Source organism: Pholis gunnellus (genome assembly GCF_910591455.1).
Source record: "Pholis gunnellus genome assembly, chromosome: 12".
In the NCBI taxonomy this organism is placed as follows: Eukaryota; Metazoa; Chordata; class Actinopteri; order Perciformes; family Pholidae; genus Pholis; species Pholis gunnellus.
Genome location: NC_136539.1, coordinates 16,530,370 through 16,557,067, shown reverse-complemented (window position 1 = coordinate 16,557,067; position 26,698 = coordinate 16,530,370). Strand labels below are relative to the sequence as shown.

General features: G+C 41.7%; 2 protein-coding genes across 2 annotated transcripts; one reads left to right on the top strand and one right to left on the bottom strand.

The window, feature by feature from the left end:
• Positions 1-4,557: 4,557 nt before the first annotated feature.
• Positions 4,558-14,421, top strand: pou1f1 (POU class 1 homeobox 1; the record flags this gene model as incomplete). The annotated part of the gene is made up of 7 exons (XM_079169601.1): positions 4,558-4,693; positions 6,470-6,631; positions 6,926-7,024; positions 12,424-12,687; positions 12,797-12,961; positions 13,274-13,334; positions 14,181-14,421. 7 exons carry the CDS (start codon positions 4,558-4,560, stop codon positions 14,419-14,421), a joined length of 1,128 nt encoding a protein of 375 aa, XP_079025727.1.
• Positions 14,422-16,539: 2,118 nt separating this feature from the next.
• On the bottom strand, positions 16,540-26,520 carry chmp2ba (charged multivesicular body protein 2Ba). Its single transcript, XM_079169633.1, has 6 exons — positions 26,339-26,520; positions 23,750-23,841; positions 21,076-21,270; positions 19,946-20,048; positions 19,559-19,665; positions 16,540-18,344 (listed from the first exon to the last, which is right to left on the bottom strand). Exons 1-6 carry the CDS (start codon positions 26,370-26,372, stop codon positions 18,231-18,233), a joined length of 645 nt encoding a protein of 214 aa, XP_079025759.1. The 5' UTR covers positions 26,373-26,520; the 3' UTR covers positions 16,540-18,230.
• Positions 26,521-26,698: the final 178 nt, after the last annotated feature.

Below are 26,698 nucleotides of genomic sequence, written 5' to 3'. Positions count from 1 at the left end.
GTGGTCAGAGTGGTGCATAAGGCTTGATATTCATCAGGTGCGCTGACCTCTGCCATGATGTATTCAAGCATCCAACAAACCTCACTCAGAGTTCAAACCTGCATAATGAATGGATGCAGAAATTCAAAAACAAGACAAAAGCCATATTCAGCTCTCAGTTTCACACCCACTTCCCCTCTCTCGCGGTTCGGTTGGGTAAAAAGCGGGATATTCTGACAAAATTCAGTTTCGATGTTTATTTAGAATCAACCAACTCTGGCGCTGATTGCTTTATTCAAGGTTGGTTACATGAAGAATTTGCTGAGGTGCCGCAGGGTCAATCAACAAAGTTCAGTGTGTACTAATAAAAGAAAATGCACACACCCACACTCAGCCATGCAATTCTTTCCCAAGTAAAACTGCCAGAAAATACAGCAGCTCAAAGCTGCAGTAGGTTTGGTTTTGCTGGCTGAGAGAGATCTTTGATGGCAGGAAAACACGTTTTGCTTCACACTGCATTAATGCTAAAAGCCTAACTATTGTTTGTCAATAGTTCTGGCGCAATCCACTCAATAATGCCGTGTCCGTACTATTTACTTAAGTCATTATAATCATTAATGAGCATTGGAAGGTTGTGAGATTTATAAAAAATGATGTGGTAACAGTTTGTAATAGACTAAATTAATTATCAAATAATCAATTATATTAGTGTACGCAACTAATAGTTTTTTCAGCTTTGTCCAAATGCCATCTTAACAGAAATTATATGAACAATACCTGCATTATTAGAGATGTACTCTATAGGTATAGTGTAGGGTTTGATCATTTTCTCAGTTTTACACACATGGTAACCATGTACAATGTTCATGGACATATGTGTATGCACATTTTTAAGTATTGCATCAGAAAAGCTGTATAGTAAAAGCTGTTTTTCCCAGAGTTGACGTGTTTAACGGGTTATAGAAACGCCATTTCTGATATAGCGAACATTTTACTCACATGACTGATCAGCTGTTTCTGCTGATTGGCTGATTTTCCCATAAAGTGCGAATGATTGTCTTCGTCACCAGACAGGATGAGACATGAACACTACTAACTGGACAATTGAAAGTAATTCCTGAAGACCTCTCTTTTCTTTTGTAGATGGGTTACGGCCACGCCGATGTGTTTTGTTTCTGGTTCGCAAACTCTACTTCTTCTACTTCTTTTGCGTGATTTTGAAAGTTTGCTTAAAATGTGTTTGACAATGTGCAGAAGGTGACTGTAAACATGTTGTTCCTTGCACTCAACATTGTTGACTGGGTGATAATAGCAAGTTACTTTACACATCAGGATAAACCCCCTGAGATGGGCCATCTCCTTTTTCACACATGCACACAAACACCTGGTACACTGTATGTACGCATGTGATACCTGTGAGAATGTATCACCACACTGTGTTCCCACTGCGTCGGTGGACGGATCAGTGGTCTTTGGAGTGTGTCTGTCTGTGCGTGTGTGTGTGTGTGTGTGTGTGTAGGTGTGTGTGTGTGTATATCTCTATCTATATATATAGATAGATAGATATATAGATAGATATATGGATATATATGGGGAAGGGAATATATCTGTGCTTGTTACAACAAGTATTTTTATTGTACTTAAGTGTGCGTGTGTGTGTGTGTGTGTGTGTGTGTGTGTGTGTTTGTGTGTGTGTGTGTGTGTGTGTGTGTGTGTGTGTGTGTGTGTGTGTGTGTGAAGGGGAGGGAGGATGAGGAAGGGGATCTAGGACAGGTGCTTTAAGAGAACCCCTTTGACTCATGGTCTCTCCGCTAATTAAGTTTAGGCTCTTTATGTGCATATGTATGTATGTATGTGTGTGTGTGTGTGTGTGTGTGTGTGTGTGTGTGTGTGTGTGTGTGTCTACTTATCTATCCATGGGAAAGCTTTGCCTTTTCCACTCCCTCATCCTTGGATTATCTACTTCTTACTCATCTATAAGCATATTCAGTCCACACAAGTCTGATCCAAGCTCTTTTAAAAATGTAAAGAATTAGCATATCGTGACATTTGGCCAGTTTCTGTGTGTTTTAGCGTACTCGCCACTGGAACTGTTTAGAACGTCATTACAATAGCAATCTAGTCAAAATAAAAAACGGTATTTGTAATGATAACAATAAAACATGTTATGTGCTTCATGCAGCAAAATAAAGTATCACAGTGGAGGCAATTCAGAGTAAAATACCCTTTACCCAACCTCTGTATCACAATATAAATATATATATATATATTCATCATATCAGAGGAAAACAGCAAGCATAGTCAACAGTTTAGTATTGATGTTGTGGCTGCATGTACTGTTGTGTCAACCTTGTTTCATCTCAGCAGGCTGTTGCACCATCAACTGATTACATGTAAGGCTAATCTGTGATTATTATTATGAATTATGAAGAATTATTAGTCTGATCTTTTCATTTAGAATCGAAAATGACTGAAGAATCGTTTTAAATATCTGCCGCTAAATTTTGGGAGATTCACACCAGTGCCCGTATTGATGATATATAAAACAGAGGTGGTTCAGTCTCTATGTGCAAAAATAAACCTGCATTCGCCAGCTGGGAAGATGGTCTTTACCCTGAGTGGGAGTTGTTGGCTGAAATGAAAGAAGAGAGAGAAATATTTTAAGGAGGATATGGCGCTGGCCAGTTTTTTTATTTATTTTTTATTGTCACACACCATTACATTCAGTTGTGTTCTCAATATTGGGGATTCGGTGTGTGTTTATTTCAAACCTGCGCTGGTGAAATGAGATTTGTCAAAGTCCGTTTTCATTTGCTTTGCAATTTGTCACCAAGGCTTTATTTATCAGTGCTCATTCTCGTTGTGTTTTGTTTAATCAAACGACAGATTAAAGACTCACGTTTTTTAAGGCTGCAGATTGAAGGGGAGATGGAGGAAGTGACTCCATGTCATCAGCATTTGGATTCATAGCCTACAAATGAGACACTTCAGGTAAATATCCACGACAGCACATGCCAGCCACATTCAACAGACAGAGGAAGTCTTCAATATGGGTTTGTGACAAACTGACAGACCTTTTCAACTTGGGCTTTTTAACACAAATATATATATATATATATATATATATATAACATGAGCATTTCTTAACCCTACACGTACGCGAATGAATACAAATGTTTTGAGGAAAGACACTGTCCAAAGGACTAAGTGCATCCAGACAAAATGTACACTGCATGCTTTAACAAGTTGAATCGTGCCTGCCACCCACAAGCTATTTTCCACCTGCTGCCCACCTACATTAACAATAGTGAAGCAGAGCCCAGGACAAACACAAACACAACAGAGTGCACATGGTGGCCACGCTCTTCAGATTAACCTTTATCCTCCCCCGATGAGACCTGTTGTCTTTGCCCCGAGAGCTCTGCATTCAGCACAATATGGACACACACACACGGAAACAATTTCTTCCGCTCACACCGAGACGAGGCTCCACGATCACACCTAAAAGCTCTTGCAAAGGCAATTAAATGTCTGTGGTGAAATAAGTGTGTTTTTCCAAGTGGCGCACCGCATTGGTCGCAATTGGTTTGAGACAATTTGTGGCAACGCTTCATGCCACACCATATCATCAACTGCATTATCACATGAAACCGGTCTTTGTTATTTTAATGAGCACTTTAAGTGTTCACTTTACTTTCCCATTGCAACTACAACAACACAACCCTGCAATCAGGGAGAGGGAGAGACAGATCGTGAGAGGGGGAGAGGAGAGGAGGGGATCGGGTTTCTCAGCCGCTCTGCACCCTAATCCTGGATTTGGTAACGAGATGAGGAGAATGCAGGTAAGGACAAACACAAGTAATAACAACACTGACATGGGATTGGTAGGTGGGGGTGAGCAGCTCGATAGGAAATAGGGGGCCTCACAGGTAGAGGGGTGGTTAGTTGTTGGTGGGTGGCATATAAATACCTGCAGTAGACAAGGGCGGCGAAATGCTGAGGGTATGAGAGACACCGGCCTGCCTGCATCTGTAGTAGAGAAAAAGAGACGGGGACATGCATCGCAGAGGCCTTAATGAGAGAAAGCACAATAGTTGACAGTTTTGAGCAGATATTTCTGTGATAGTAACTTCAACCTGAAGCTCATCACTAATCATTTTCGAGAGTCTTGACTGAGGCTACAGATGTGCCGCAAACCCTGGAGAGTTCTGGCTGACATCCATTTCCCTTTGAGGGAAAAAAAAGGTAACCGTTCGCAGTTTTCTCACTGCATATTCCCAAGCGACTGAAGTGAGAGCTTGGCTGAATTCGGGAGAACGGGACAAGGAAAGGAGACAAGACGCAGCGAGAAGGCAGAGTAGCAGAAGGCCAAAGAAGACGAGAGGAAGACAAAAGCCACGATAAGACGCACGGGAGGAAGAGGAAGGGAAGGGATTTCAAGAGGACAATAAAAGACACAGGACAAGGAAAGCAGCAATGGCAGACAAGACTAATTAAAGCGAGAGAAGGCAAAGCAAAGCAAAGAAACCACTTAAGAGTTCAAACGTCAGCGCACCATTTGAGCGAGGCCAGAGAAGAATGGCCTGCCAGGTGTTCAGCGCCGACTCTTTCGCCCCACTTGCAGGAGATTCACCCTTGCCAATCCTCATGCACCACACCTCTACCGGTGACTGCCTGGCAGCCAGCTCCCACGCTCACAGCATGGTTTCTGCAGGTAAACTGTCCTGTCATGTTGAGTATTTTCTCTTGCATATCGTATTGTTCTGCAAAAAAAATGAGGCTTTCGCGGTCGCAAAGTAAGGGGAGAGTGGAGGTTTATAGCGCTTGAAAGATATGGACTATGGTTCATATAGCGTTGTTGTGATATTGCAGCCCTGTACTACTTCAGCCTTGTAAGGCTATAAAAAAGGGATTTTGGCATTGTGCCATCCCGTGCTGCGACGACATGAGATTTGCTCGTGCTGACAGTGAGTGATTATACAGAAAGTCGCATTGGGTGCTGCAGGTGAGTGATGTGTCATGTAGGGCTACAAGTTGCTCCTAGAGGCCTCTCATTTACCCAAGCTGAGCAAGAATGCAGATCAAATTAGATTGAAAAATACATTTATTCAAAGCCAACTGAAATTATGTAAATGTATCTAATCATCTGGTTTGGCCCAGCTGTCTCTACTCAGTGGATAATTGCTTTGAGGATATGTTATCAGTATAGCAAACTCCACAAGGTCTTTATTTTTTGTGAAGCATTGTGAATAAAACTTCCTGCAGGTGTTAGTCTGTGCTGATTGTTATAGCTCAGAATAGACCGGATTACATCATGCAGAACATGAGCCATTAAATGTATATACTGTAGCAGACATTCAAACGTATCTTGCAAATAGATGTTCTGCTCAGACAGTACTGTACTTGTGGAATTTTGCTGGCCTATATTTGATTTCTGTCTTTCAATGAGTCTATGAACTAAATGTGAAAAGCTGTCATTTGATTTAAATCAAAAATAAGTACAATATGTATTAAGAGTGAGGGTTAGTAAGTCCAAATTTCAATTATGGTATGATTTTCCTCAGTGGCACTGTGTTTTTATTGATGTTTAAGACATCATACATGACACACAGTGCACAGTCTCTACATTGGAGTGCATCTCAACACATTGGTGCCTGAATTGAACATCAAGCTGGATCAAAAGATGAATACATGAATAATTATGTAATTAGCAAAGGACATGACCAGAGCAGTGCTCAGCTATATTAAAATACACTTATCAGACGAGAGCATCAACCAAAGGAAAGGTTTTAAAGAGGAGTCATAATAAATGATACTGGTTGCCATCTAAAAGTTAATTTCCCTGGTTTTAGAAGCAGATGTTCTGGCTCGCCATTACTCTTTATACGTTCATTCCAAATCACTTTTGTTTGAAAGGATGTGTAAGGTGATCTCGGTTACATGTTTTAATGTATTTACTGAGCAGCTTAAAACTGTACCAGCATCAAGTTCCTAGTTTAAAGAACAAATGTGCTCGACTAAACCTGTACTCACATCTCTCTCTGCGCTGTCAGCACGAGCACCAGACTGACATGATGATATTTGCAAAGAGTCAAATATTAGCAGTAAAACGTCCTTCATGAGCAAACTAAGTTAGTCAAAATGATTTACATAATATTTTTGATCAATTTATTAAAAAGTATTTAATGGGTTTTCAGTGGAAAGTTTAGTGAGCGTGAGAAACTGCGTGGGCATGCTCGTTCAGAGGCACTCCGCATTGGAGCAATTTGTTTAAGAACCCACTTTAAATTTAACGACAACACATAGCACCTGTTCCAATTTGAAATTAAAATATAGTAGTTTTCAAACCCCATATTAGTCAAACTCTAGTCTGAACTGTATTCAAAGCTGACCTGTACTCAGATCAGATGCTATAGCCAACGCTCTCCAGTTCTTAATTAGCTGATCTTTTGTACTCCGGTCAGATTCTAACCACATTTGTCTCCATCAGTATCATCTGGGCTGTCCCTGGGTCAGCACGCCAAGCGCTCCCACATGCACCTGTCCACCTCCACCCTCGGGAACGCTCTTGGCAACGGCCCCCCGGGCCTACATTACCCAGTCGCCCCCTGTCACTACAGCAACCAGCAGGCCACCTATGGCATGATGGCAGGTGAGTGGTGGTGATGGCATTTGGGACAACTATTGCAGGGCTTGTAATTAATATGTGAGTCAATCGACAAACAATTAATCATCAAGAAATGTAATCTGGTCGATTGAGCCTGTAATTAATGTATTAAACGAATGCTGCTGCAATGGAAGTGAAGTAATGGCCTAATGGTGAAGGTGGCATAGATAATGAATTTATTTATTAAGACTCATGCGATGATGATTATGATTACGATTCGGATGAGAACGAAGATTATTGTGCAGACAATAATAAAGGTCTCTCTCTCTCTCTCTGTAGCTCAGGAGATGCTCTCTGCCAGCATCTCTCAGACTCGTATCCTGCAGACATGTGGTGTACCTCACCCCAACATGGTAGGCAGTGCAAATCCATTGCAAGGTAACGATCAGATACACACTCTCACTATCAGTCTTTTCACACAGACACACACACACACACACACACACACGTAATCATTCCCTAGCCTGCAGTTAAATCCATTAAATTGGGCAATTTGTTTATTCCAATTTAATTTAAAATTTGCTACCAGTTAAAATCAATTTCAGACTTGATTACTTCGCCGAACGCTTGAGCTCTTTAGCGCACTTGTTAAACATAACCGTCAAAGACGACTTGCCACTTCCTCCCGATGCTGCGCAGAGAGCAGCAACATGAATATAGAAGTGGTTGTGTGAAAACTGTCAGGGGGAATGGTATTGCTGTTAAGGGACATTCTAGGGACATTTTTTTCATGCCAAGACATTTTGGTGCCAATTTCAAGTCTGTTTATACCTACCAGAACATATTTTTCACAGTCAACATGTAGCTCAATAAAGATTGATCGAACGATGCCAATTTGTGTATGTAATTGCTCAAACAGTTTCTTAATTCAAACAAAAGAAGTCTCCCTCTACTTATATTGATTAGCCGTATTAAGTATGCAACATTTCATATAAAAGCTCACATATCGGAGCAATTGCTGGTATTAGAAAAAATGAAGCTTGACAACCTAACCAAGTTGTCATGGATTATACAGGCCCTGAAAAATGTGCTCAATTAACTTCGAACGATGAACAATGTGTTCCAGCGTTTCACAGAATTATCTGGTAAAATTGTTCTCGTGTTTTTTTGTTCTTCTTCTGGCTGTGCCACATACCTCGAAGCACAATTCAGGAACCAGCTACATTTAAAGCAAAATATGATGATACTCATGTTGCCAGGCCGCTGTTATATAAGTTTTAATTGGCTTTAGGTCAGACCGGCACATCTTGCACCAAATCATAATTTCTCAGGACAAATATAATTACTGTAATAAAGGACCAGTTTTGGTTTTGCCTTTCAAAAGACATTATAATATGCAAGTAGAATTAACACTATACTTTCTTGTCTGAAATCACTTTAAGAAGTTATTCTCACTGCACACACAAGACGTAACCTTCTGAAGTCTAAATCATAAAAAAATTATTAAATGTTTGATGTTTTTGTTAAAGAATATCCACAGCACAATTTAGTTTGATACAACCAAATGAGAGCAAATGCTGACCAAAAAAGAATGTGACATTAAAAGTAACCCTGCTGGCACAGAACAATTAACATTTGCAGAGGACATCATATTGCTGCTTGTCTTTTAACAGACAAGGTTGATAGGATTTGAACCTCTGGAGTGTAGACTTGGAGACATCTACCCACCACTCATGTATGTGATCTAATAAAAGTGTACAGTCTGCAGTGTCCCAGGCAGTGCAGAAATATATTAGGATTACAATTAGACAGCTGGACACATTTAGTATTACCATCAGGAGGTCAACTTTAATGAAACTTGCTGAAAGTGGTCAACGGCAGCACGCAGTAGAGGGATATTTAAGAGGCGAGGGCATTAACAGAGTTAATAGCATTGAGTTAATAGATGTGACAAGGTCACAAAAGAAATTGGCCCTTTCATTTTTAAGACTGTGCCAATCTTCTTTGTTATATTAACAATGGATCAAATGACTAAGTGTAATATGAAAGGTGTCGCTTTATGAACCCACAGAGAGTTATCAACTCTGGAGCTCTCCTTAGCTATGTGGAGCTGTTTAGCCTCATCAACATTGTTTTCAACCACAGCAGGCAACTGTTCAACCCACTGCATGCTACCTGCCCAGCAAGAAATTGCACAGAGTAAGCATTTCTCTTTCCTCGCACAGCAGCTGTCATGATCACGTGAGAGTTGCGCAATCACAAACCACATGAAAATCCATCTTGTCAGGCAACAATTAATGCTGGTTGGACCAATCAGGTGTGTGCGGCACAGAAAGGGACAACTGTTAGTTCAGAAAACAACAATAGTGACTCCTGAAGAGGTTAGCGTGCTGCAATGGCATCAGTTGTATCAGAACTGGAGAGTATTTCTTTATTGAAAGAAGATCAAAGAATGGCGCTGACGGCGTTTCTCCATGCAAAGGATGTTTTTTTTCTCTTTTCAAGACTTGCTTTGGTAAGAGTTTGATTAACAGATGGTACATCCAATCTCCAATCTCCAATTTTTAAGTGATTAACCTTTTCAAAACAGTTCCCAATGATGGCTTCTCGGATGGTTCTGTGTAACAACCATCTGGTGGGTCAGGTTAGCATTTCTCAGCTAAAGAGCCAGATATACTAGTATGCTAGTCTTTGTTGGAGACCAGAGACAGACAGAGCTCAAAGGATAGCCATTCATCAGGAGGCCTGAAACACAACTCCTCAACAATAGCTAATGGCACTCCCTTTCTGCTGGATGTGTAAAAAGCCAACTGGTTGCTAAGAAGTTGGGCAACTTTATTAAAGGGTGATAAAAAGTCAATGCTGTGCTTCAGCTCATTCATTAATAATGGCATTCTGAAGTTCGTATGCCAAGAGTTTGCTTTCTATTTTTGCGCAGCATAAAGCTGCTGATGCTAACACACTCTTTGGATGGTGCCCATGTTGCAGCACATAGCAGCTGGAGGGTCCATGGCCATATACACAAAGGCTTGTGGGGAGCTTTCACACATCCATGGAGCCCACATGTGTTTTCAAAGGTGCTTGTTGTCCAGTGTGTCTCCACAGAGCGCAAACAAACTGCTGTGTGCACTCAAGGATAGCTCTATGTACACCCTCCAGGGAACTTCAGTGCAGGCATCAGGCACAAACGAGTCTTCTCTCTTTCGCCAACATGGTGAGGCGAACAGAATGCCCCAGTATTCCTCCGCCGCTGGTATTGTTTTCTCTTTGTGAGTCATTGTACGTCTGTGTGTGTGTGTGTGTGTGTGTGTGTGTGTGTATGTGTGTGTGTGTGTTTGTGTGTGTAGGTGTGTGTGTGTGTGTGTGTTATCATGACAAAATGTGGTCCTGGAGACATCTACTGTAACAGGAACTACTTTGTCAGATGTTTGTATTTTTGTCACCGTTTTAGCGTCCATGCAAGATGTGGTCACAAAAATGTACAGATGTGTACTTGAGATAAAAAATGAAGGCCGAAGTTGAGGATGGGCATGGTTTGAGCAAGGTGGGGGGCACCCCACTTTTCAGCCCAACTTTTTGCCCCTGGCCCGATTTTGCGTCACAAAACATTACAGGTGTGTAGTAGAGATCAAAATGAAGGCCAAGTTCGGAGAGGGGTTTGGTTAGAGCAAGGGGGCCAGAAGTACGATGGTAGGAAGTGGGGAAGGAGCCATCGGCCCGATTTGGCATCTGGGCTGATGTAATCCCATCTCTAGTTAGCTATTTCAGAGTTGAAGCTTTTATGGCATTGTTTTCTTAGTGTAGAAAGAAGTATTGGTGCAGCATATGCTCAATTTGAAGAAGGAGTTGTAGGATTGGGCAGGCGCATCTTCATTGTCCGAGTATATAGATATAAACATCATTACGCTGAAGCAAAGTCAACTAAAGGCCATCTTGCAATGGGATCACATCAGCCAAAAGGGCAATCGGGCCAGGTGTGTTGAGTTTGTGTGTGTGTGTGGAGGGGGGGGGGGGGGCGGTGGTTTCTTCGCCCCCCTTGCTCAGACCACACAAAATGATTGAAGTCCACCTTTACTTTTTTCTCGTCCTGCACGTTTATGCCGCTTTCGTGGTTAGAATATCTGTCCACAGGCATATAAACACCTGTCAAGGCACTCAAACGTGTCTCTGTGGTAGTTCCCGCTTCAGAAGGTGTCTCCAGGACCATGTTTTGTCATGATGACACAGTTTCACAAAGTGAAAACAATACCAGCGTCGCTGTCGCGGTTGGTAAAAACTGCACATTATCACCTTTAGGTAGGAGTTGCTGCAGTGTTAGACACTTTTAGTTTAAGCCAAAACATTGCAACCTCCTGTCTTGTATCTCCCTTATCACTAGATCTGTAAATTCAGTTAGGTGAAAGTTCGATCAGTCAATTGTGATGTAGTTTTCCCTGCACTACAATCCCCATAACACAAGAGGGGAGTGTTGCATAGCTCATCTAAGATTCTGTTCCAGCTATGTTGATACTATCAAAAGCAAAGAATATTCATGGGATAGCTCAGAGTGGATTGAAGAGCACATTTGGTTGCTGTCAGACTTAAATCGCAAATCAGGTATTGGCTATTGTGTGCAGAGTGTTGATGCGATGAGAAGCATCATATTAGTCATCCACCCGTCTGCTACTCTGGGAGTAATCTGTCATTAATACTAACAAAAGGAAAAAAACTAGTGATTGGCATCAACAGCTACAAGCTCCACTGCAGCTAACCACTTAACATTAACAGCCACTTGTAGAAACTAGAAGGCCACTCAGAGAGTGTGCTCTGCCAAGGCCGTTAACACAAGAGAGAAATAATGTGTTTATTCAATCCAGGATTTGGAACCCCTCCAAATGTAATGGGTTCTTTTTTGGACAATGCTACACTTTGCCATTGACAACTAATAACGCCGTCTCGAAACCGACAGCTTCGTTGCGGAAGCGTAGCACTGATCCTCTGGTTCCCCGACAGGTAAACACTGTTAGCCCTGTCAGCACATTTGAAGTTGTTTGCACCTGTTAGCATTATTGGCTCCAAGCAACCGGCACAGGCGTCGCCATGTTGAGAGCCGTTGAGAGGCTCAAGTGCTCCCAATCTCGTTATTTTGCACCTTTTAAGGTTATAGTCACCAGCCTGTTTAAAAAGTTGTTTAAAAGTTGAGTTCAATGTTTGTTTGTTGTTTTTTACCACGTAATAGAGAGCATTGAAATCAGAGAAGTGAAGTCAGCTTTGTGTTGTAGCACTGAAGCCAAGGATAAGAATATTTCAGCAAGAAATGTGAATGGGCGTCTTAAATTACAGGTAAACTGCAGAGATGAATATCTGGAATATATTATGTTTAGGGCCAGGGAAATAAATACCTATTAATCAACAGATTATTCAATTCATTGCACAGGAATGGAGCTGCCTCGGGTGGGTGCTACATAATCGGGTTCAATAAGTGTATTTTCTCACGTACAAAATACAAAAATATGGGGCGGAAGATCTCACTCGGCATACCTTTTGTTTTCAGGATGAGATGTGAGTCGTCGCATTAATTAAAAAATACTATATATGGGCTATATTAGCAAAATTATAACAAAAATCTGCCTGCAGTTTTCAGCGTTTTTTGTTCTTAGTAGTTCAGGGTGTCTTGCAGGGGCTTGTCAAACTTTTTTGTGCTGCCAGGATACATGTGGGAATAGGGCCCATGCTGCTTTCAACACCCTTCTGACAGCTTGAGGGTCTCCCTTGAGACACCTTCCAACAAATGTTCTCTCTCTCTCTCTCTCTCTCTCTCTCTCTCTCTCTCCCCCCCCCCCCCCCCCCCCCCCCAGGGTCCCTTACTCCTTGCTTGTACAAGTTTCCGGATCATGGTCTAAGTAGTGGTTCCTGTGCATTAAGCCATGGTTTCTCCTCACTGCCCCCGGCCCTCCTCTCCACTGATGAGCTCCCTGGGGGCCATAGTATTGGAGAGATGAAAACTGATGGCCAAAGGAAGACCATGCGGGACCCAGAAGATGCCCCGGCCATGGACTCCCCGCAGATACGAGAGTTGGAGATGTTTGCCAATGACTTCAAAATACGGAGGATCAAACTGGGCGAGTCTCACGACCCAACTGCACCAATTAGATACCTCACCATGAATGTTTCTGCTTTTCTTTGCTCGAGGGTATTCCATGAAGTGTTTTGGTTTCTTTTGACCTCCAGGCTACACACAGACTAATGTCGGCGAGGCTCTCGCTGCAGTGCACGGCTCAGAGTTCAGCCAGACCACAATCTGCCGCTTTGAAAATTTGCAGCTGAGCTTTAAGAATGCCTGCAAACTCAAAGCCATTCTGGCTAAATGGCTCGACGAAGCTGAGCTGGCCGGTGGTGAGTCACACACATATACTCCATTCCATCAATCCCAATTCAGAGCATTTATTGAAACGCAATCTTTCACCTGGATGCCTAATTTCTATGAGCTAAAAAATGGTGTCAGTGTAAGTTGCAAATAAACTTTTGAGTCAGTGTGTTATGGTCTGCGGGAGATTATTGTATTATAGCCATGCTTTCCTTGCATGATTACGAAGACCAGCGTGTACATCGTCTAGGACAGAGGTTACCAACCTGTTTGCCTTACATACATACAGTGAGCTGTGCGCAGTAACAACACTAACAACATATTATTTTCCCTTCCTGCAGCCTTGTACAATGATAAAATAGGAATGAATGAGCGCAAGAGGAAAAGGAGAACAACTATCAGGTACCAAATATAACAGGGGTCGCCGACCCTTTTTTTCCTCCCAGAGCTAATTTGGTGCTACTCATCGCATCAAGTTTGACATCGACAAACGCAGACATAACTTGAATCTTACTTGTATGGTCCTTTAGTAAAGTTTCGGCCACTGCAGTCATTGCCTCTATTACAATCCAGACATAGGTGAAGGGCTTTTTGTTTTCTGGTAGGATGTGCCCCACTAAAAAAAAGAAAAGAGTTGCGGCGTTGGCCGTCTTCCCCAGTTTGTTATATCACCACCACTCAGCCGCTGCTAAGCGGGCATACTGCTTGGTAAGTTTACAGGCCATTGGTGTCTAAACAGGGGGGTTAGCCAATTGGGGATTGTATTCATTCAATCACACAATACAGCAGTGGTCTTTGCAGACACACCTGGTCTAAGACTCATCTTATTTTGTGTTTTATTGGCCTGGCTATGTTCTGCGGTCATTGTTAAATCTGGCGTCTGCTTGCTAGTCTGCTAACATCGCCTAATGTTATGATGTCCCTGTAACCAAACTTGACAGCAGTGTGACTCGTTTCAACCGAGAGCTAATGGGCAAATAATCATGTTGTGTCAGAAGGGGGCGGAGCGTCTGTGAGTTTGAGTTGATAGAAGATTAAACAGCTTTACAAAGTGACTTTGTGTTATCAAATGTATGTACATATTCTTTGAAACCTTTAGCTAGCCACTCAGAAACTGGCAGCTCGCGACCTACTTGTTGGCGACCCCCTAAACTATCAGGAGCAAAGATACAAATGAATATCATATTTGTGACATTTTGATTTCATACAGTTCATCTTTTCGTCTCTCTCCCTCGTTCCCCACTGCAGCCTTGGAGCTAAGGAGGCCCTGGAGCACAGCTTTGTGGAAAAAAGTAAGCCATCCTCCCAGGAAATAGCCCGGATAGCCAAAGGCCTCCATCTGGAGAAGGAGGTTGTCAGAGTCTGGTTCTGCAACAGACGCCAAAGAGAGAAACGGGTCAAAACCAGTCTCAACCTCAGCTCCTGTTTGAACAAACTCGGTCCACACTGCATTGCACAGATGAGTAAAGCACAAAGACCAATGGCATAGTTGTGAGGTTCAGCTAGAGTTTCCGTTCACCTCCGGCCTGATGGAGGCTCGCTCATGACCACAGCTAGTGAAATAGTGTTATTGTGAAATCAAAAGAAACAGAAAAACCCCCCAATAACAAAAGCTGTCCTCATTCTGCATTAAGCAGCTGCTGATGCCTTTGAAACAATTCAACTGATTTAACATTCACATTATAACTTGTATCCGGTAAAAGCCAGTCTAACATTCTGTAAGTCGAAACGTTGAAGATAAAAGCTTTTCATTTGCCTCATAAGCTGGTTTGACGCAGCAGCTTCCGTGACCTGACATTTGAATACACTGAACCATCGCCGTGCCTTGTTCTCTACCTGTATACTGAACGTTACTTACACAGACCAAATACAATCTATCAGCACCAGAGTGCAGATGAACACTCGTATAGATCAGACATGTGCCTTTAACAGATGTTAGCTCAACTTTCGTTCTTTTATTTTCAAGAAAGGAGGGAAACTTCATTGTTGATGAAATGTTCAACATTTTACATCTGCATTTAACAGCTGGACTCTTTGTGTTGTATTTGTATTTGTGATTATTGTGAGCTGATGTGTTAATTACCTGTCTTATATGGAAAATGTTGGTTTTATTTAAAGTGATATAGCCAGGGTAAAAAAAAAAAGTAATATATTGAAAGTTTCACAACAACCTATTTATTTGATACCTAATATATTATGTTGAACTACTTCGCTGAGTACAACCTCTTTGATTTATGGTTATGAAGTCAGGCATAGGCTAAATCTTGGATCTGAGGTCTGCCGTTTCCCTCTTGTAAGATAGACTTTAATTTTTCATATTTGTTGACGTTACGCTTTTGTTGTTGTTCCCTTGACAAAGTGTCATACAAAAGAAGAACATCAGCCAGTCACGGCTCTGACCTGGTTGAGATGACTGATGTGAAATGTCTTAATAAACACAAATTTCCTCTCTGACAAAATCCAGGCTTTTATGTTCAGCTTACACCAGGTACCATTAATTGGTGCATGGAAGACATAGAAATTAGACTGCCACTTTATTATAGTGCAGGAAATGATGCTCTGTAAGTTTGTAGGCAGATAGATTTAAAATACCTTCATTCAACTTGATTGAAAATATACAGTAAATATGCCAGAGACACAGCTGGTTATTGCGAAGCTTATACTTGTACTGAGCTATTGTCTTTTTGTTCCCAGACACTGAAAGGTGAATCAGTTTAATTCATGTCTGGTAATAAAGGAGAACCGTGTTGTATGCAGAGCTACATGTGCCATCTCTCACTTTTACTAACGTCATTATATGACCCATATAATACATACATTAGAAGAGTCGGGTTATGTGTACAAGCATGAACTGTACAATTCATGAGTGTGCCACCGGTGATTCATTAATAAATCTAGAGGACATCTATTGAGGAACTGGCAGTTTCCGCTGTGATTCATATACAGCTGTCTCACTGCAGCGCTGTCGGGGGAAATAAATGCAGCAGGGTCGTTGACTGCCGACCCATTTCTGAGGCTGGGAAGTTATAGGTGTGGTATACGCTGAATAAGACAAAGCTATTAAGAGGCTTCTTAGTGCTGGTCTCACAGATGCTTGAACACCGCACCTCTTATATTGAAGATTGTTTTTTGTCTTTATGTTTTATGTGTTCAGAGAACATTGGGGCCTTTGCCGCTTGTTAAATTCTTTAAAAAAATCTGTTTTCTAGAACTGAAATTCACATATCTAATGCAATATTATTGGAAAGATCTGCATCAGTAAATGCTGAATGTTTGTTATCCATTTCTTCTATATACACTTTACATGACAGCAAAGGATTTTGCAGTGACCCTGCTGGTGTTTCTTATACATTTGGATCCATCTATTGACTTCATTATATTTCTGTATGATATTAAAATCTATTGGCAGATTGATGCTTGTTGTGATTAAACTTGAGCAAGCTTCAAGAGCTCGCCAGTCATATGGAAATTAATGGGAACCAATGGCTGTCTGGAATGGTAGTAAAAATACATCTAAAACATGTATTTAAACATAGATAAAATGGTCTGTAGAGATGGAAATAATTAGTCCTTTAAAGGGAAAACATTATAAAGGCTCACCAACATGTACCTGAAGAAACTTTATTCATTTATAAAAGCCATCAACCCTTTACAGTCACTTTACAATGACCAAACAAATAAAGAGGAGTATACATACACCTTTTAAAAAAAGTGTGGACATTTCCTAAGCATGGAACTGCACTCAAACAATGTTGGCATCTGTTAAAACATTGTTTTCCGCTCACAATCACAAAAGAAGAAGAGATGTTAAAAATGTAGTGGAAAGAATGATTCACAAAGATTCAATGAGTTGTCTGTTGTACATGTCAGATGCAAGAATGGAAACATTTTCAATCTGTTTTGGCAATGGGAGTCAATGTGGGAACAAAAGGCCAGCGAGCGAGAGAGAAAGACAAAGAGTCAATGTAACTTAATCAGAGTCTTTCTCGTGACGCTGGCTGACATTAAATCACTGCAGAGAAGCGCAAGCTTCAGCTCTGAGGAAGAGAGAACATCTCTCGGATCACAGTGTAGTTATTATTTTAATGGTGGTGTGTGTGTGTGAGAGAGGCAGCTTAAATAACATATGACAGTAACTGCACAGCAGCTGAAAGAGAGGAGGGACTGCAGGACCAGTGCCATCCCACAATCACTGTAAACCCCATGTCCAATAGAAGATACACAACCAGAACCAAAAATAATAATTGAAAAAAAAAAAAACTAATTTGATTACTCAGTAGCATCAAACAAGCTATAAAAAAACTCTTCGATATGCCGGTTTTACATTAGTCCTAATTTGTGTTTGATTACGTTTTCCCACACAATCTGTACAGCATCACATCTCCGGCGGTGCAAATTAAACGCTTGCCCTCCGATGAGTCCATCTCACCATTTCATGCATTATGTAAATAACGTTTCCTTATGTAAGTAAAGCGAAGGCCTTACCCGAGTCAGTTATACATCTCACATGCACATGTCTGAGTTACATCATCTCCAGTAACTATGGTAGCGTACCTAAGGGTTTTATAAAAACATGATCGTTAATTAGCTAGTTGACCAGTTGCTTCGTTTGTGTAGAGAAGGTTGTTGTTGATGCTTTGTCTCCCTTTCACTTGCATGGTAAAGCTACTGTGTCCCATTTCAGCCAAACAACACGCACATGAAGAGGAGGACGGTTTGCCTCGGAGGAGGTGGATCGCGTAAATGGTGCGAGTCGGCAAAATACAAGTTCCATCTGGTTACTGACCACACTGAAGCCGCTTTAGATTACAGTGTTTTACTTGCTGGGGAAAGACCATCCATCTTCAGCCACGTAAAGGCTGATAGATTATACGACTAAGACGGGAAAAGCCGGTTCCATGGTCTCTACACTGTAGCCCTTATACAGACGGAGATGGCTGGCACAGTGAACGACAGCATAGGTGGTTCAGAACTATTAGTCCACCTTTAGGCTGTGGCCACTGCAGTATGTTAATAAATATAATTTTCGCATAAATAGATCAGATGTTTTGCCTTAAATGGCCTGTAAGGCAACCTGCCGAAGAAAGTGTGATTATGTGCGTGTTAATAAACATATCCGCCCGCATGTCTTTGAATGTCTTAACGTGTGTCTGTGTGTGTGTGTGTTGGTGTGCACCCTTTGTAACACCTTTAGCATTTCAACAATGATAAAAAAACCAATGTGTCTAAAAGAGTCTGTATCAATCAGTATTAATGTTGCACAAGTCTACAATGTGAACATGAATACAGAGAAGACCATTAGTCCACTCCCAGAGCTCGGAGCTGTCTCTCTATCTCGTCGTCGGAGATGGTGGCCTGTTTAGAGGAGGCGGCGCTAGGGAGGCTCTTTCCTGCAGCTGGAGCTCTCACCATCTGGAAACACACATGGGCAGAACATTTCCCCATTAGCAGGCACACTCAATTCAAACTTAACACACACACACACAAAGCCCGGTACTCGTCGTAGGATTGGCTGCTGTGAACAGCTGCCTGCTGCCACTACAAATACAAACCCGTTCAATTCTGATCGCAGTTATTGTCAATTCTATTAGAAAACTATTAACTCCATGAAACAATTCATACCGCATGAATACTTTGTGATGTCCCTTTAAATGTCTTATGCCCACCACAGTGCTAATGCAAGTGGGCGTCAGTTATACAAGCATTGTTCTTGACAGCAGCAAACATCCTTCACTTGACAAAGAGAAATAAGAAACCACTTCTTGACGCTCTTTAACCCTTCCCTTGATAATTTGGCTGTGCAGGTTTGTTGGTTAATGCTTGAATATCTTCTGTGCTGCGACATGCTTAAGGCTCTTTAACTGGTGTAATAAAAGTGTTACAACAACCTGGCACTCACCACCCAAAAGGCATAATTAATAAATGAAGTGGATCTTAATTAACTATTATTAAATTTGTCTTTGCTGAAAAACTGAAGCCATTTTTCAGCACCTGTTATTTGTCACAGCATTATATACTGAATGAAAGTCCGGGTTGATTGAGAAAGCTTTATTGTTGAACACAACGAGAGCATTCAGAGAATTCTCCGCTCAGCATTTTTTATTGTGATTAAACAAGAAAGAAAACGACTCCCCCCCTACATTTAAAAACCGTTTTGCAGGTTTTTATGAATCTCGTCTGTTTGTTCTCTCCAGCTGTGGGGCTTGTTTATGGGACAGTTTGTGGGTTTGTAGTTGTGTTATGAGAGGTAATAACTCATGAAGCCCCCCAGGGGGAGCCAGACACACAGCAGATGGGCGGCCTGGCAGTTCCACGGACTAAAGTACAGAAGAGCTAGAAGAGCTGCAGGCTAGCCCCACCATGTGGCAGCTGGAACACATCTTCACAGTCGAGTGAAAAGCCATGTGGAACATTTATTGTTCACTTCATGTTGCTTGGGGGTCATTTACATGTGTAAAATGTGCTTTTACGTTCTCTCATTTCTGCCTGAATAGTGAGAACACTTGGATAAAAAGAGATAAATGAAAAAAGGCTTTGCCCCACAGGGTTAAAGTTTTCCAAACAGAAGATAGTATAAAGTTACGGTGAGCTCGCCCTCGCCCGCTCTCTCTCTCTGAATTTCTTACCTTTCCTGAGATCTCAATGCCGATCTCGTCCAGAACCTGGTTGACGATGTCCTGAGATTCCTCTTCGTCCCCGGAGTCATCGAAGATCTCATCTAATGTGTCGTTGACTGGATAGTGAGACAGAAAGGGAGGAGATGAGGACACATTGATATCCGGTCACAGTTTGGACTTTAGAGTGAGAAATGTATGTATGTGTTTGTGGCTGCTTGTGTGCTAGCGATCCCACTACGCAAACGGAAAAGCCTTTCTGTGTCACAATCATGCTCTCGTGTTTCTCTTTCTTGCGACACTCGTCACCCCGAACACCGTTCACATAGATCCTGTGAAACTGGTTTAGGCAAGCCTGTAAATACCAGAGTTCTTTGTGTGTGTACTGCGAGTCCTTACTCATCTCCTCGGTCATGTCCATCTTCATGTTCTCCTTCTGGAAGTCCTGCATGGTCTTCAGGGTCTTCTGTGGATCCATCTTCTTATTTACTGCTTGCATAGTCTGCGCACATGATTAAAAAGAAAGGTTAGAGAGTTGATCTCGAGGTTGTAAGCTGGTACTGAGGAGAAGCAGCAACGTAGCGAATAATCAAGACCTTCACGCTGCTTTTTCCAGCATCAGCGGTTGTTAAGATATTTGCAAAAAAATATGAATGAAGAAGATTTGAATCGCATAGTTGTCATATAGAGAACCTTAATTCTCACAGAACATGCTCTCGGTTAATTATCTTGCATATTACAGACACGGCAGTTTCCCAAGATGCAAATTCAAGATGATTTATGCTCTAAAGTCAAATCAGTGTCTCAAAGAGATATTGGTGAAATGGGGCTTCAGGGGACTTGCTCTGCAAAGAACTCAGACTAATTCTAAATGATGCATCTCCTTCCTTCCCATGAGGGATCAGCACAAACGTGGCATATTAGTTAGCCTGACTCAACACATTTATCTCTCTATTCACTCAACTGTTGACATACCACTCTAAACCAGGCTAACCCACAGCTATGTGAACGGATAGTGCTACACTACTCACTTAATAAATGGATTTTCTAGGAAAATCTGTGTCTAAACAAACTCTGTGTATGTCTGACATAAAACAATTAACACATTTTCTCGCTTACGCTCCATGAAAACACGCACGCACGCACGCACACGCACACACACACACACACACACACACACACACACACACACACACACACACACACACACACACACACACACACACACACACACACACACACACACACACCTCATAACACTCCATTAATCTGCTGCCTAATTATATTTGACCTGTGTGCGTTTGTGAAGTCTCTGTACTGCACATCGCTCCGGGCCAATTACCAGCTTTCACACTTCATTTACAACGACGCCACCAGACTTTAAACATGAACAGATCACACCCTAACACTTTAATCACAACACTACAAATATTGCTTACGAGTAAACACTGAAACTAGTTCCTATGCAAAACAGAAAGACACCTAACAGTGAGTTGAACGTAGTGGATATCAAAGGTCCGGGGTCTTACCTTGGCTGAGGTGGACATGGCGCCGGCCATCTTCATCTGGGAGTTCATGACCTTCGTCTGCGTAGACATGGAGGTGACCTTAGAGCTGACGGCGTACGTGCGGTTCTTCTGCTTCCTCAGCTGGACTAGCTGCTTGGCCAGAATCTTACAGGCCTCCTTGTTACCACTCTTAGCCATTTTCTTGATTTCAGCCTCCTGAAAGAGAGGGGGGGGGAATAGTGTGTCAGCTTTAGTATGTGAAAATTGTGACAATGGAGCCCATACTATTGTACGGAGCAGACGGAGCAGCCACTAACACTAACTGTGTGTATAAGCACATACATTGAGACAAATAGGGATTTTGAGGCTGCCCATGTTGCAGATTTGCCGTAGCGGAGCAGCTACCTTACACACCAGATACATTTCTCATCAAAGTAATGTTTTGTGAACTTTACGGTGTCAGTGAGCGCCGCCAATTTTCCATCTGTTTCAGCAATACGACATGCCTAACCATGTCCAAAGCCACATTAAGAACTCGGACAATCAGCAAGGAATAAATCAGCAGCCAAGTCAACTGCAGGGATAACACTACGATAACTGTACGATAACTATACGATAACTGTACGATAACACTACGATAACTGTACGATAACACTACGATAAGTCTACGAATAACTGTGGATCTTAATGGGCAATCCACTCGGATGCCATTTATGAAGGTACATTTTAGATGTGCACTACATCACTACATGTTTAATGACATTCCATGACTCTCATAGTTCAGGAGTGCTTCTGCAGAGTATACTGTGTAATACATTGTTATGTACATAACTTCTCTGTGCTGTTACGGATCATGTGACCTGCAAAGTGCTTCCATGATTTCCTCTTACTGTACCATATGACGCATAATACACACACACACACACACACACACACACTATGCATTGATAAACAAAGTATATCCATGATGCTCCCGAGAGACCACTGTGTTTATATAAATATAGACATAGTAAATAACGTCATCTGGATCAGGCCTCACACACACACACTGGCAAAGCAGATGCATGCTTTTAGCTTTGGTAAACATCAGAAAACACACTAATGCCCACGGGGAACCTGTGTGTGGGCACGAGTGTGTGTGTGTGTGTGTGTGTGTGTGTGTGTGTGAGCATCCCGAGAGACACGAGTGGAGCTGCAGGTTGCAGCCGGCTAGAAAGGCCTCTCAGCACAGCTGCAGTGTGTGTTGTTTATTTCTTGTGTGTGAGCTAAAAGCATCTTGAGGAAACAACAATCAATTATTAATGTTTGATGAAGCAACAGACATTCCCCCAATCAGCTCAGTGTCTCTCACACACTCACACACACACACACACACACACACACACACACACACACACACACACACACACACACACACACACACACACACACACACACACACACACACACAGTATGGATTTACTTGCTTTTGTGAGCAGTAAAAATTCAAATGAATGCCACGGAGGGGAAGAAAAAACATAGAGCTATGTAAGAAAAGAAAAAAAGGAGCACAGTGACAATAATGTCAACTGCACTGTCATCTTAAAAACTATGAATGCTTTAATGGGGAAAATATACAGATGAGAGCAGTGGGACTCTGTGTGTCTTATTTACTGTCCTGTCAGGAAAGGAGGGAGAGAGAGAGGGGGGGGGGGGGGGGGGGGGGGGGGGGGGATAGAGAGTGTTCTCCTAGACATGAAGGAGTGCAGCTCACCAATGTGAGGCTGTGAGGACTTGTCCTGGTATAGGAGCTGGGAATGTTAACGTACAAACAAGGGACATGGATCTCTGAACAAAAGACGGACAATGTGTTGCAACAGCAGCTTAAATCCAACTCTCCTGTGAAGTTCACACATGAATAAACATGACTTTTTTTAATTAACTTGTGTTTTAAAGATTTTTTTTTTGGTATCAGGAGGCTACATTTCACACAATTTAATGTTTTCTGCATATTCTAAAATGTACCTAAAACCAACGACAAAAATAAAGAGAAACAAACTTTTATGAACCTGATTTATTGAAACTATAACTTCTGCCCTATATGCCACTTTTATACAGTATGGTGGTGGTGGGGGGGGCAACAGACAGTCATGATTGTGCTAAAGTGCTAATATAGGTCATTTCCATTTCTTAGTGAACGTATCTTTTATTCAAAACGTGCAACAAAGCCTTAAAACAAAAAAAGGAACTCGACTAATTAGCGGAAAGCATTAATGAGGAATAATAATCTGGTTCCCCAGGGAGGTAATTATGTCCTGTGTGATATTTACTTAAAACAATAGAGAGCAGAGGAAACAGCCTGATGCTTTCATCTTTCAGAGAGGGGAAATGTTGCGTGTGTGTGTGAATATAGCCGCAGCGTGTAATTCTGAGTGAGCAAGTGAGTGTGTGTGTGTGTGTGTGAGAGAAAGAGAGAGAGGGGAGTCTGTCTTGCCTGAAGCAAAGCCACCACACCAGATCATTCTTGCTATTAATTTAGGCCCATTAGCCAATCAGACTCAATCCCAGATTGTAGGAAAAGGATGTAATATGCATCTCTAGCTATGTGTTGTGATAGCAGTGATGCAATATATAGAAATCTATGGAAATTGCCTTAGAGATACTTTTGTTCCCCTGACTTCTGTATGTGTATGTGTGTGTGTGTGTGTGGTCCCACCATTTGTTTCTCTTGTTTCTCCAGCGCTGCTCTGTCCCTGGTGATCTGTCTCTGAGTGCCACGCAGCTCCTTAGACTGTTCCTTGATGATGTCTTTGGAGAGAGACAGAAAGGAAGACAGGTCACACTTTGTGAAAGCTACAATAGCTAAACATTTATAACACATAAGGGCCCTTTCCAGATATCAAAATGCAAACACACGCTCTCTGAGTTTACGTGATAACATGTATTACTTTTGATCTTAAATATGCACAATTTCCCAATACAGTGGTGGTAACAGAAGTCCAGTCTCAAAACAGCTCACACCAATATTGAGTCAGCTCTAAACCACGCACACAAAGTGGCATCATATGACCTGAAGTCACACATTCATCCACAACTTCTGAGTGAGGGACAAGTGTAATCACACACACACACACACACACACACACACACACACACACACACACACACACACACACACACACACACACACACACACACACACACACACACCCTTTAGGTCCTCCAGAATAAAATAAAATGCAGTTGCAGTTGTGGTGCTTTCAATTGATGTTCTATTGTAGCTTTGACAATGACGACAGAAAATGATACAGTCTTAAAATGTATCAGAAATAACCTGAACCAGATGCAGTTTAAATTCAGGGGTGCTTTAAGACGTTGCAATGTATAGCACAATACATACACAATATCTTTTTGGGAATTTTTAATCCATAACGAATCGTCTAGCATTAAGTAAAGTTAAGAATCAGCATAAATTAACTCCTAAAATACCCTTCAACAGGTCAAATAAACAAAAAAAACTTTAAATAAAAATAGCAAAACAGGAGGAACGGATGTCAATAGATTAGCACAGAATAACAGATCAATAAATCAGTTCTCTGGGAAAGACCTGTAGATGTATATTATCTAAAAAAAATTAATAAAAAAAGGAGGAACTAAACAATTGATTCTAAATTCTAAACAATTGATTCAGCTCCATATTCATAAGTTGCAATATAATATACAAGAAAGTATCACGTCATGGTAAAAAGCGAACCAGTGCCAACAAAAAGCTTTATTCTTTGTGAAAAGTTCAGCCGGCATGAACTCGGTCACAACACGTCAGTGCGTTGGACCACTTGTGGGATCCACGCGTGTACACGTATAAGGTGACGTGCCGCCAACGTTTCAAAGTGGGAGGGATATCGTCCTACAAATATGTGCGATCCAACACCCCCCCCCCACTCCATTCGCCAAATAACCAGAAACCACTTCAGCCACCCTACCCAGGGCTACGGCGAGAAAAAACTCTGTCCATAGAAGGAGAGATGAGAGAAATTAACGATAACAATGAGATGGGATGGAAACTGCAAAATGTCAATGAGAAGACCCGACAACGGCTTGGACTGGAGGGGAGGCACCGCGGCACAGTAAGTACAGTATGCAGACGATCGGTGTGGGTGAGACTGGGAGGACAATGATGGGAGGAGTAGGGAGGCGGGTCTGTGGAAAGATTTACCTTAAACACAACAGAGCATAGTTTTAAACAAGAAGACAATAAACTATGATATTCTTATGGAATTCTCTACACAAATAAGTGGTGGTGTGGGGGGGGTCCAGAGTAGGTGAACTTTTAATGTGCCCCCCCCCCTCTAATCTAGCCCTATGAGTCAATATAATCAGTATTTGAAATAGAATAATTGATTCATTAAATATGATTAAGGAGAGGCTGGTTTTCCATTCTGACCTTGTGAGGCTGATTACCTCGCCTGGAGACAAATGCAGAAATACTTCAATTTAAAGGGTTCTCAAAATTTCGACATCAACTTTACGTTACAGATTAAAATTACAACATCACTGTATATTAGATTAAAATTACACCGTCCAAGTGCACAGAGAGCATGATATGATGTCCTATTTTAAAAGTGTGTCCTTTATATTACAGCGTTATATCACAGTTTGTAATAAGGTTTTTTATTTTTCTTATTTTACTTATGAGTCAATAATGTAACGTTATCTTTATTTATGTCTTCTCCAGACAGGAAACGTGAGAGTTGGAAGTGTAACCTTTGGTATAATTTCAATAAATAAAATCCAATGATCAAATATAAAAGTAAAGAAATAGTATAACTGCTATTATCTATTTGACATGACAGATTAAACGTTTTGACACACATTTAATGACAATTGGGGGTTTATGTGACAGGTTTGTGTTCAGACATTATAAAACAACCTTAGCTCCTGTGTAGCAATGAAGTCACCTTCTTCTTTTATGGACCTCACGTTAGCAGCGAGCTAACGATTAGAGCAGTGTGCGGAAACGAACCTAAATGACCCATGTAACATGTAACACCACATATTGTTGCTCACAGCTACATTGTAACGTCAATGCGGCCATTTATGTTACATATAGCTACATTAAGTTTACATTAACGCTGTTTTTAGGCTTCAGTCGGCAGTGTGACTGGTGACTCAGCGAGACCCAGAACAGGTTGAACAAGTTATCGTTAGATGGGAATAGCTAAAGTTAATATGGGAACAACACAGCAGTCTGAACACCCGGGCTAAAAACAAGTTAGCTAGCTTTTTCCACACAGAACAAACTTACCCTCGACAGTCTTCTTCTTGAAAAGGGAAGCCATATCGCTGCTTTGTGTCGACTAATATATAAAAAGACAAATCCTGTACTGTTACACTGTGTGATTCTTATCGCTAAAACCCGCCGTCAAGCCGTCAAACCGACGCGGTGGGCCAGTTTAGTAGCTTCGGTTTCCTGGTTGACTTTCTGTTGTCGGAGTTCCTCCCTCAGCTGACTGACTCAACTGCTCCCCGTGACGTCACGGCGGGACTCTCATGCTGCCTTCACGTATGCCTCGTAAAATGTCCCACCGTGATCAGAAAAGTGTGTCTAAACTGGTCAATAACAATCCCAAATAATGAAAAATAGCAACGCTGTCACCTTTGAATG